A 13143-nucleotide genomic window follows, 5' to 3' on the forward strand; every position below is an offset into this window, starting at 1 on the left:
AAAAACTCCAGGACCTTTCTGAGAGCTTTTAGGCTGCCTGCCATGGAGCCAGGAGTGACCTAGGGTTCTAAGCATGGCTGTGTTCCATGCTGCTTAGTTGGTGGTGCTGGTGTTTGTCATAACCTGAGGGAGAAATCACAGAAGATTGGAGAATTAATTCAAGGCCTTTAGAGTTCTGGAGCTTGAAGCTAACAAGCTGCTGGGCAACACATGACTAGGACTTATGGGCTCGTACTTATGTTCCTAAGAAAAATAGGAAACTGCTACACAATATTTCTTTTGAAATTTTGAACCTGAAGAAAATGTTGAACAACTTTGTTCCAAAAAACAGATCAGTGTTTTCCACCTGAACTTTGGAATATCTTGTAGAACAGGAATTTTGTCTGGTGATCTGCTCCATTGTAGCATTATCTAAACTGCAAAAAGGGACTGTTGCACTGGGATGGAAGCCCTTTCAAACTGAAATTCAAGGAGGTCGGTGTTTTTGCAACTGAAGGGGATTAGGAAAAGGGAAGGGGTGGGAGAAAGCTTTTTGGGATTTGAACAATGTATAACTGGATGGATCTGCATTGCTTGAAAGGAGACTCTTTGTATCTCTTGTCTCGAGTAATGTTGTTCAGTGTTCTGAACTGCTTTGTGTATTATGCTATAGACAGGAGGAAGTCTAAAAAAATTCTCTTAGAGATGTTAATTACAATTGACACAATCTCACTGTCATAAACCATAAGCTATTTTCCTACTGATTAAGATATTATGTGTTTTTCAACCTGCAGGAAACGTTGCTTTCCTTTGTTCATTATCTCCTGCAAGATGATGAGTTCTAATCAGGAGGAGGTCACTTTGGGCGCTTTTCTCCAGTATATTGAAGATATGGGGATGAAGGCCTATGATGGCTTGGTTATACAGAATGCATCAGACATTGCTCGAGAGAATGATCGCATGAGGAATGAAACAAACCTGGCTTACTTGAAAGAAAAGAGTGAAAAACGCCGAAAACAAGAAGAAGCAATAAAACGGTAAATATCTCGATTAAAAAGATGAGTGGTCTGGCAGAGTGAATGAGCAGCAAGGGGTTCAGTCTCAGGTGTGGGAACTGTGTGCAGCCCAGTTGATTTCTGAGCAGGTTACTGGTAATAGCAGCACAAACCATTCGCCTGTGTCAGGGTGTGAATTGCACACGTTTTACATTATATAGAAAGGATGCTGAATGGTTCTACCTCCCTCAGTGTTCCTGTGCAAATGTGTTCAGTTGGAGCACGTGTGGCATCTTCAGCAGCTGTGGTTTGTGGCAAAAAAGTTTAGGTGTTTGAAATAGGAGATGAAATAGGTCCTCATAACTCAGTGGTTTACATATTGGTGTGCGAGCTTGTGCAAGGCAGGGACAGCCTCGCAGCTCAAACTAGGCTCTCCTTGGGCTGGTATTTTGAATCTGAGAATTTTCAAAGTACTCTAATTGCTGCCTGAGGTTCTATAAAAAATGTCTGTTGTTTACAAATCCTCACCATTCTGCATGCTCTGAAGTCAGTATAAATATTGCAGTCGTTTAAAGGAAAATGGATCAAGCCCCTGATGGGCAGAACTCTGTAATGGCTCTTCTTGAACAATTCCATTGATTTTAATTGACAGTTAATGAGAGGAGCACTCACATGACCTGGCCTCTTGTGCCAATGGATAGCAATGAAACCTCTGCAGCCTCTTGGGAAGGAAAAGAAGGGTTAATGGGATAGATATAAACACTTATTATGTGCGCATTTGCATATTAAAAAAATGCATCTTCTTGAGGAGAGGGAAAAATTGTATCGTACAGGTAAATCTTCCATCCAAATGCTGAACTTTAATATGCAAATGAATGGCTTGAGCACAAACTGATAGCTGTTTTGAATTTTTCCCCCAGCATGAATCTTTGGTATTTCAGTTGAAGTGATTAAATTTTATGCTATGTCTTGGGTACTGTACATCCAGGTATAGCAGACGTGCTGTGCTGTGAACGTTCCAGCAACGCCTCGGTAGTCTGGTAATTTTGATGGACCACTTAAAGAGCAGCACATAGTTTGACAGAAGAGGGAAAAGTACTACTGTGAGGTGAAATGATGGCTGTTTTCTGTTCCAGGATAGACTTTTTCAGACTATCACTAGTTTGGTTGGAGGAAAAAAGACTAATGCAAAATTAAGGTGAATAATGAGAACCCATGCAATGTGTATTCTGGTACCTTTTGAACTACTAGTTTGCCAGCTCAACTTTTGGGTGATCTTTATGGGGATTTCAAACTATTTGGGATATTGTGCTTATACTATGAACAACTTCACGTGAGAATGTTTTTCCTTGGAGCAGATGAGTGTCAGAGGATGCAGGGTTTTTTTGTTTTATGCTGGATATGCATATTGATTCATTCTTGCCATCTTTATTCAGTGTGCATCTCTCTCTTGGTTACTGAATAGCTACACAAACTGCAAAATTTCCCTGAGGAAAAGGTAGGGATACCCACCTCAAAATATTTCTTAATATGATATAGGGGGAAGTTAAGTTCTAGTCACATGAAGCAGAGGAAGAATTTGAATATCTCACCTGCTAGGTGAGTGCATACAGAAATGACAGGCAACAAATTGCTGCTTGAAAGTAGCCAGATGAAGAGTACTCTTTGTTCTTACATTGCTGGCTCCTTCCCAGTGAGGAAAATAATAAAAGAGGTAAATATTTTTAATGTATTGAAACTTCACAATTTGATTTAGAACTGGCTGGAGAAATAAATTCCTCAGTCTGTGTGGCAAATTCTTCCTCTGATGACAAGATATGTTAACTGTCAACGTATAAAGCTGTATTTATAATACAGTCTTCAGAGCTGGCAGCTAATTAGGCTGTGCCCTGATTAACCTGTTTACATGCATTTCGGTGTGTGTGACCATAAAAGTCAGTAAGTGCCAAAACAGGTCTTGTTATAAGTTTCTCAAGGCATGAGAGAGGAAGTTGTGGACCTATGTGGTTCTTTGTTGTTTTCTATCCAAGGTTCTGCACCTAATTTGAATGGTGGTAATGCTGTTTCCTACTTTGTGGTTGGTTTGTGTGGTTGTATTTATTGATCTTGGCAAAGTGATTTGATGAAGAGCTCTGGATACGTGCAGGTGATTCAGGGCTGTGAGAAACCATGAAATTCTTGCTCATACTAAGCTGAGATCTGTGAGAATAGTGCAGTGCTTCCCAGACACAGGGTCAGCAGGCACAAGGAAGGTTGCCAGCAGTGTAGTGGGATTATCAGAGGAACAGCATGTATATGTATGTGGATTGGAGGCATCAACATTTGTTGGATACAGTGTTCTTTTGTGGGAAACTGTTTGCCTGCAGTCTTTTTATCTGTCTCTTTCCTGTGCAAGCTTGGGGGTGGGGGAAAGGAGATATTTCTGATCAAAACATGATTAGGAAAGCTAAAAGCAATGGCAGACCAAGGGAGAACATCTGATTTGAGTTAAGGAACCATCATGTCTGAAGTCACTTAGGCTGATTGCAATTGAGTCTGCTCCCTGTAGTAACCTCCAGAGATTCAGCCAAGACCATGCTGTCTATTGAAACACAGCAGTCAGGGAAGGTAAAGTAGGATTATTGATTTCTCCTTTGTTCTGTACTATTTGTTGTATGTCTTTACCTTATCTTGGAGGGTATTTTTATTATTTCTGATTCCTGATAGTGTGGCCTAGATAGTAAGTGGTGCACATGTGCAGTGATAACAGTGCTACCAGCCTGGAGACTACCAAGAGCTGCAAACAATCTCCTTAGCAACAAGGGAGTCATCCCCTGTGATTAACTGCAGGTAGATTTTGAGCAGGAGAAGGGGTTTCCAGCAAACACTCTCCTCTTGCTTGTGGAGGAGGGCTGTGAGAATCCAAAATAAAGTAGTCAGCAGTCTTGGGAACCTACTGAAAATTACCTAATAGTCTGATTATTGAATTTTGGAGAAGCTATTAGATTTTAGTGTTCAGATGGTCTCTTTCAGAAGAAGGTTGATCATGTATATTAACAACATAGTAATGAGTAATTTATTATCTAATAAAGTGGTGATATTCACACACAACACCATTTTGAAGCAGCTGTTATTTACCTAAACCATCTCATAACCATGCTGAACGACTAAGGTTCATTGAAATGCATTTAGTCTGAGCAATTGGAAACAAGATCTGAAAAATGACCTAAAAAAAGCAAGCTATTGGATAGTATGTTTTGCCTTCCTAAGGGAACATTGTGTTGCGTTTCTTCAGTACGGCTGGTGTACCTTCAGTGTGATTGCTATCTCGTAGTGTGTGGTTCTGAGAGGTTAATTGGGGGGAAAAATATATGGATCTATTGTGCATTGCAGGGGATAAAACACATCGGATTGGATTGGGGGGGAAAAGCAACTAGTCTTTGTCTGATCTTGCTGGGCTGTCAGCTGATCTGATCTGAATTTCTGACCTAATTTTACTATGGTACTTAGTGATCATGCGGAGAAAATAAGGTTAATGTGCTGATCAGTAGCTGAGAGTAAGGCACAATAAATATATTAGTATGTACACATTTTGGGCCTAATTTTTAGGCCTTTTTTTCTTCTCTTTTTTAATTTGTCTGGTCTCACCTCTTGGTAATTCACTACTTATTCAGGCTGCTGTGCCCAGACCAAGCGAACATGCTGGCATATTGCCCACAGAGCTTATAAATTGCAAATAAAGTTATGAAGTAGTATCACTTTCACTGGCAATAAAGTTGCAGTACTGCAAGATGTAGGTTTGCCATGATACAATATCTGCCGTGGGCAGCATTTCTGGGAACAGAAGGTAGATTTGCCTCTGCTGTTGTGTCAGGGAAAAAGTGAGTGTTTTGAGTTTACACAGGGCATCTGTTAGGATGAGCAGTTGTTTTCTGACTAATCCATAATTGAAATACATATATTTATTTATTATATGTAGCCTTGTGTGGATACTTCATCAGTGGTTTGATTTTTTTTTTTTTAATTGTATACAAAGTACAAAATCTTGGTAAGAAATAATGAATCCTCCCCCTTCTCTGAAGCCTAAGGCATGCTGCATTAATCACAGGGAGTGGCTGTACACTTTCACAGGAGATAATATGCTTTCAAAGTTTTGGCTTCTAGTTTTTGGGTGTCATTTAAACTGCCGTTTCTGTCAGGGATGATTTGTAAGAGTGAAGGTGTGACTGTTCTGGTGTAACACTGCTGGTGTTAGTGGGCATGCATTTCTACTTGCCAAATCCTGGATTTAGCCATCAAAATATTTGTTTCTACTTCTAATGGTTTCTCTGACTTGTAGCTCTTTCCCAGGACCTAAATGGCTCTGTGGAAAGCCTTGTTTCTGCTTGTTGAGGGAAGTATCCAGACAGATGCTGTCAAGAGGAGGAGCTTTTAGGAGCACTGTTCTGTGCTAAAGCTCGCAGAAATGGGCCAGCCAGCCAGTGGCAGAGTTAAGCTCCTGTAATAAAGAAGGAATTGCAATGAACAGCTGTCAGCCTAACCTCTCTCCTTCCCTTGGCAAATCAAGTGACGAATAACTCATCGAGAAAAGTAAGACCGTATTTTTATATTTCTATTTTTATTTAAGGTTGTAGAAGTAATTGAATTCAAGTATTACCTGTCTGTAGTTTTCTGTCTTTAGGTTCCTTCAAAAAGAAGACCTAATTTGTGTCCTTCATCTAAAAGTTAAGTGTTATCAACCGTGGGTGGCAGCAAGCAAATACAAAAATATTTCTATGCATGGGATTATTCACCACCAAAAGATCTGTTCAGCTGAGAAAATATGTGTATTCTTAGAGTACATGGTCATGCTGAGGTGTTTCTATCAAAAGCTTTCTACCAGAATCAAAAATAACTGAAGTAAATTAATTATTAACTGACTGTTTATAATAATGTCTTGAAATTGGAAAAATAGTTCAGGTAAAAGAATGCTTAAAGTACTGTTTCCTCTCTTTCTGAGCATTTGTCTGTGATTGGATTTTTGTATAGTGACCTACACGTTCCAAAATTTGCAGGAATACTTATACTTACTAGATTGCAGCTTGCAGCCAGACCCCGAAAAATGCGAAGGAAGCGTGGTAAATCCTTTGGGTTGTGGTGGGGGGCTCGGCTGAGACACCTGCAACTACAGTAGGATGTTCCAAAGTTGTGAGCTGGTTGGTTTTGTTTAGGTGTGTTGCTGTGGCTGTTCTGTGGTGCTTTGAGTTTTTGTTTGTTTCAATTCAAATCCAATTTCTCTCAATAAATGTGACTTTTGGATACGAGGACAGGGATATTCGCTCCTTTAATCTAAGGTGTGTGTTCTGAGGAAGCGCAACTGTGGCACCGGTTGTTTTCCTCATCTTCCTCTTGGACATGTTGCATACTCATTTCATCCTAGATTAAATTATTGCTGTGATACTACCTTTCTGGTGGAAATAGCTGATGAGGTGTGATAGAAACTAATTGTAGTATGATTTCAAAACCTTTTTCCTCGTGAAAATGCCGTGGGATTTCTGAAGCTAGGTTGACATAAAAAGAGTAGCATTGATACTTTTTAGGAAATAAACTATGTGAAATGGTTGTGCAGTCAGTGACCTCCAAATGTATTTCTGTTGCATTTATAAGTAAACAGATGTGATGATCTAGCCAACAAATCCTCCCTTCCAAATGCTCATATCCATATGGCCGCCTGTATTATTGCCACAGAAAATAAACAACAGGCACAATGCAAGCTATATTATGTTGCTGTTATTCTGAGAAGTTTTATTTTAGGACAGTGAAGCAACAAATGTCATATAAAATTTACCATAGAGACTGACAGCCTGCTTGGTAATACCAGGCACCAAGGAGGCTTAGCAGAACTCATTATCAGTTTGGTATGTAAATCTTGATGTTGTTTTCAATACATTTCCATGATTTTAGGGCTCCTGCCTACAACTTTTACTCTTTTTTTAGAGGAGATGTGTGATTTCTTCCCTTCACTTACAAATTGCGCAGACATATACTGACCCACCATGTCAGTGGGTGCATTTTTGCTCAGGATTCATTTGCTATATTTAAAAGCATAATTGGAAATGTAGGTTCATAGAGAGCCCAGAGGACTTCTAAATGGTTTACAGACCCCTTTTTCTTGTTAAAATCCAGCCTAAGTGGCTCCGTGCTATTGGTATTCACAAGCTGTCTGACCACCTGCATAAATGGGTGAACTGGCCTTGCTCCAATTCCATTTGGGCACATGTTCACATACAACCTATGGGCTGGTGCCTCCTCAGCAGACTGAGCCATTACAGAGGAGGAGGTCTGTTGTGTCACTGGGGGACAGCCCTTGACGTGCCGTTGCTGAAAGACGCTGGGAGGGTGGATGTGTTTGGGTCTTAATGTCCCGTTTTCAGACACAGGTTCTCCTTCCACTTCCATTTCTCACTATCTCTTTATTACTCTCTAACTGCAGGGTATGGGATTGTAATTTTAACCTGGTAACTAAAATTATCTGGTGCTGCAACTATAACCCAACACCCTCCCCCTTTGCAAGACAGAGACGCTTGTAGAGCTGTGGGGAAGGGGATATTTTACACAACCCTCAGGGGTTCTGGTGGTGCTGCTATTTCTAGTGAAAGGTTTGCATGTGCTTGGAAAACATCTCCCAGTATCTTACAAAATTGTGTAGAGTATAACAAATTACTAAAACCTATTATTTTGAAGACTGGATTAAAATAAAAGGAGGATTTTTTGAAGCATGCCCAGATAGTGTCTTTACAGACACCCTGGGTTGGACTTTGTTAATGGTGAAATACATTCAGTACGCCAGTGCAATTAATATGCCGTGTAACATACAGCCTAACCCAGAACTGCTGGCAAAATTGAGGCATTGATCCGTTCTGGTTCAAGGCTTCCAGTAACTCCATGCTGAAGTTCACTGACACCTGACAAATGTTGTAATTGCTGTAACCTGAATTAAGAACTCATGTTACAACCTGAAGGGCAGATACCTGTACAGAAGACGTGCAGAAAGTAGTCTCATGACCCATCAGCAGCAAAATTGCAGCTTCCCACACTCCTACACACGCAGGTTCAGCCACATGGGCTTTGGAAACTGTGCCAGAACTGTAACAAACGCTGGCAATCCCCAGCACTGCTCGGAGAGCCCAGCAGAACTGAAGGTCTGTGCTAGCGTTAGAATCACAGGAGTGAATCTTTCGCTGCCTTCAGGAAAGCCCATTGTTTTACAATACTGGTTCATAGAATTGAAGAAAAACAAACATGTTCTTTGAGTAAAACAGCTCAGTGCATTTCTCTTTCCAGGGCCATAAATCACAGCTGTATTTTGCTGTTGTCGATAATAATAAAGATGACTTCATGCCCCACCCAGCTGGCAGGCATTTGTTCCCTTTGCATGTTCTCCTTCTCAGCACTCTTCTGACAGGCTACATAGGCTTTTATTTATTTATTTTCCTCCACAGGAAAACACAAACATAATATGGTGCCCGATGATTTCATTGATATGTTTATTTTCTTAGCCTAAAGAAGACAGTCTGCTCTTGGGTATAGCCCTGAAAGCAGAGGGTGTCAGTGCAGACCACCTCTGCCACAGAGGCAGCTAGTGATGGGCATCATGTTGCTGAGTTAGGTTAGTTCAGTGGCAAAACTTGTATTGAAACAGGACATTGCATGTGCACTGATTAGATTTTTCTGAGATTTGATTAAAATGGGAGTACAGAGAGATTAGAAATGGCTTGCAGAGACATGACTAGCTGTACGTTTTATAGGCTCCTTTCATTTTTCCTTCCAGCTTTCCACTCTGATTTGACTTGTGACCCTCAGTGAAGTCAGTTTAAAATATTTTTTTTAAAAAACCCAAAACCAACAGCCAAATGGCACAACCTACAAACCCACCCAAACCAGAACAACCAGCAGCCTGCTGTGTGCAGAGTGTCCTCAGTACAGGGCCTCCATCCACACTACAGTGCCACTGGCCGCCTCCTGTGGTGAGGGGAGCTGGCATGGGGTGAGCACCACTCAGCCCTTGGGATGCTCCTGCTCAGCAGGGGGCTGGCAGTACCTGTGCTGCTGCGTTTGGTCCCACAGAAGGCAGCTGTAAGTGGGATTGGTTTTGTGTTATTTGATTTTTATTGCACAGTACCCAAGGACCCTCAATGGAACCTGGATTCCTCTGGAACACTAACCTGGCACATGTGTCCAGCACCAAGACAGCTCATGGCATGACCTGAAATTGTACCCAACAGGTGACTAAAGGGACAGCTGAAGAGTTAGGGGACTGCTCATTTTCTGTGACTCTGATTTCCTTCCCTCTGTTAGTATGGCAAAGAATAACCTGACGTGTATCCCCAGTGCTTGTGATGAATTGCATCCAGCAGTATTCTCTGGAAGCTGGAGAGAAACACATGCTTCCAACAGACTCCGGCAGATGCTTCTGGAACGTGTTAAGATTGAGAGGGCCACAGCCAGATAAAACCAACAGAAATATTCCTGCCAGCAAGTGTGTTACTTGACAAAATTGTAACACTTTAAAAGATCAAAAATGAGAGTAACTGTGGGGCTTACCATGAATTAATAAGACTTACCTGCATTTAATCCATTTCTCCTTTTGGTGGATTATACAGGGCGTATCTCACCAGTAGATCCTCTGCTAGCTGAGGGCACTTTAGTTATTAAGTTGAGATCGCATGTTAGGAGCCATTAAGTGAATTGCTTTGTACAGCCTTTCCCTGAATGCTAGGGCAAATGCAGTATTTCATACCCTTAGCTAATTTCAGGCTGTAATTTAATTTCTGAAACATACTTTTAATTGAATCTTTAAAGACAAAAGGAAACTGCTGAGTCCTTTAGTATTGCAAAAGAGATTGTTTAAAAATGTAGCCCATCTAGTGAATAATCTTCTATAATTATATAAAGTTTGTTTTGTTTCTGCGTGTGCAACTATGGAGAAGCAAAGTCCTGCTGTCTGCAGAAAGGTCAGGGCTAAAGAAGGATACTGGGGAATGTGAGAAGTTACTTATCTTATGCTCAGCTTTGTAACTGACAGGAGACAATCCTACAGCCCTTGGCAATGTGCAAGTCTGAATCCATAAACAAAGAGAGGCTAATTAAAAAATTAGTCTGCTAACACCAAAACCACATTACTTGGAGCTCTGACTAGTCATCTCACTTTTCTCATTTTTGGTAATGAGATGAATTTGAGACACACATCAGCAATTTTGTTGCTACTGAGTAGCACAAGATCAGTTATTTGCATCTTGAAACTGCATCCAATGTTTCAGTGGTTAGATGTTGATATTCATCTTCCATTTAGTGGAGAGATTCAAGGTAGTTTCAGTGAAAATCCATATTATCTGTTTTGCAATTTTGTTATGGGAGAAACATCTTGATTGGATCAGTGGTGATGCAGGTCTTCAATTTTATGGACATCAGATGAAAAATAATAACAATCAATGCTAAATGCAGCCCACTAATGGAGAGGAAATCCTGGAGCATCGCTTTGTGTTCTTGTATTCTGATTCCTTTAAATCAGCAAGTGATTTGCAATGGAGATTTTCCCTTTTATTGCCATTGGAGAAAAACCGATGATGCACGGTGGAAAAGTGAGATGTGTATGGGGACATGAGGAATGTAAGTGGAATAAGCAGCATAAGGTTTAAAAAGGAGAAGGATCTGGAATTAACCCATGAAGCCCCAATACAGTATCTTTGAATAATGGGAAAGGTGACAAGCAACATCGTGCCCTTTATGTGCCAGGAGAGAGTTGGTAGTAATGACAGGCATGAATGCTGCTGGAGGTTCTGAGACCACTCCCATCTAAGTGATGGAACAGTTTGGAAGCTGGTATTGGGGCAGAGGGAATCCATTTGATTTAATTCCAGTTTCATTTTTCTCTGTTTTGCTTGCTGGAAGGAAACACCAAGTGCATCAATTGTCTTTTCAATTCAGGTTATAGCTTTTTAAGCGCTTTTATGAAAAGCATGGAGACAAAGGGCAAACTTCTATGGGAAACTTCAATTGCACTGAGGTCTGCCTGCTTTTATGTAATAGTGCAGAGGCTGGGGCATTCATTCTTTGTGATTAGGCTCCTTATAGGTTTGTGGGGTTTTTTTTTTATGAAGGTTTGTTCTGTAGTATCAGAAATTATTTCAGGACTTGGGTATCTTTTCTCTTGGAGCAATAGCATGTGTAAAAATCACCTGAATCTGTATTAAACACTGAAGGTCAGCTTATGCCAAAGGTGTTTGGGTATTTCATGGTAGATCCTGGGACCATAATGGGGTTCCTAAAAGTTCAGCATCAGTGTGCCTTGATGGAACTGGCCTCATTTGGGTAAGACAGTCCTGCAGCTGCTCCTGCAGTAGCAGAATCAGCTCTGTAACACTGGCTTTGGGTTGCAAGTAGCTCCAGCTGTATCCTGTCACCAGGTTAGGAGTGACAGCCTGTACCAATGCACATCTTCACCAGTGTGTTGTGTTAGCAAGCTGCTGAATTGTGGTGCCAGATGTTGAAACTTGGCTGATACATTTGCTACTTCAGTGTCAGCCATATCCTTCACAGGCATCTCTTGCGTTGTCTGCGAGTCTATGGATGAGCACATGAAAAAAAGCAGTGACAATTGTAGAGTTCCTTTGATGTGTTTTTTGGTTTTGCAGTGGAACAGTCGCACTGCATTCCCCTCTCTACCAGTTTGATCTGGGTTTTGAGGGCTGGAGCAGGAATACACAGCAATTTGTATTTGAATGGCAGAGTGTACTGAAATTCACGTACTGCGACACACGCCAAATCCACCGCTGCCTTCAGAGGCTGAACTGATGGTGTCTGTGTTATCTGGCTATTGTTTTGAGATTAAAAGTTCTTAATCAGTATATCAAAAGTACTCTTCAACAGAAATTTAAACTGTTTCAGCTTTCCATCTGAACTAGGAGGCTAAGCAAAGGGCAGTGTTGTTTTTCCCTAGGAAATCTTATTCCTGCATTGTAAATCTGAATTCTGCTATGGCTGTGATGAAGCAGATGAAGAACTGCATATGTACTTGCCATGGCAACCCCTGTATCACATGACACACACGCTAGTTCAGCCAAAGAGCTTCATGGCTTATTAAACAGGCAGCACAGACCCAGACACGCCATCCTGCCATGTGACTGCTACAGCCCTGGCAGCTTTTTAAAGGGAAACAGTATTCGAGCATCATGGTATTTTCATCTGCATCACCCCACCCAAGTTCCTTTTCTCTTGTCTCAAATTCTGTGTTGGGTTTTTGACAAGCCTCTGTTTATAGGTGTTTTCTTCTGTCTTCCATTTGGAAAGAATGTATGTATGAAGATGAAATAGTGTGAGTGGGGGTGTTAATTTTATTTTTTTTTAATTAGCAATTAAAAGACTCTTTGGTGCAGCTGAGTGAACAGTGTAGAGCTTTTCTGGACACGTTTTCTGCTCTTTCTGCTTGGGGACTTTTACTAGATTTCAGAGAGGGCACAGCAAAAAAACCCTGGTTCATCCCAGTATCAGCAAAGTATTCCCACTTGCCTGAAAACAGCTTTGCTCCTTGCTGCTTAATGTGCTTCCTCTCAGACCTGATGATGATGATGACAGTGATCTTTTAACTCCTCACTCAGTAAAATGTAACATTAGACAAGTCTTTCCTGACTTTGCTTGTTTAAGAGAAGTTATGCATGGTACTTAATTAGCAAATGTGAGGGGCTGCAACCTCAGGTGAATGAGTGGTGGTGAGCAGAGAAGTTAAAAGGTGGGGCTGCAGTTGAGAAGTATGTCTGTCTGCACCTTGATGTCCCCACAGGGAAGGAGAACAGCAGAAGCACAGTCCTGCCATGATGCCACTGCTGAGGGGCAGGCATTGCGTATGCTGCTCTGGTGTCATCTCTGCTGCCCGCTGGCACTGTGCTTGAGGAGCAGCACACTAGGATGCTCAGAGAGGAGCTGCTAGAGCTGATTCTTTACCAAAACAGCACATAGTGGAAAGGAATCCCTTTCCCTTTTTTTTATCTTTCCTCTTCTGGATGCCTAAGTGGCATGGCTCTTTCTCATCTAGTTGGCTTCTGCAGCAAGCACTTTGAACCCAGATACATCACCAGGTGCCTGACTAAAAAGGAGAACAACACAGCAACAAAACATTGTAAAAATAGTGTATTAGCCATTGCCCAATTGCCCC

General features: G+C 41.3%; 1 protein-coding gene across 1 annotated transcript in view; it reads left to right on the forward strand.

Moving 5' to 3' along the window:
- Positions 1-804: 804 nt before the first annotated feature.
- The window catches only part of NYAP2 (neuronal tyrosine-phosphorylated phosphoinositide-3-kinase adaptor 2), a gene marked incomplete at its 3' end in the record, with an annotated part of 127971 nt that continues 115632 nt past the window's right edge, over positions 805-13143 (forward strand). The window contains exon 1 of the mRNA XM_084267522.1: positions 805-1016. Within this exon, the coding sequence (XP_084123648.1) occupies positions 811-1016 (206 nt within the window). The 5' untranslated portion in view covers positions 805-810. The remainder of the gene's footprint in view (positions 1017-13143) is intronic.

This window comes from Gallinula chloropus (genome assembly GCF_964237585.1).
Source record: "Gallinula chloropus genome assembly, chromosome: 8".
NCBI lineage: Eukaryota > Metazoa > Chordata > Aves > Gruiformes > Rallidae > Gallinula > Gallinula chloropus.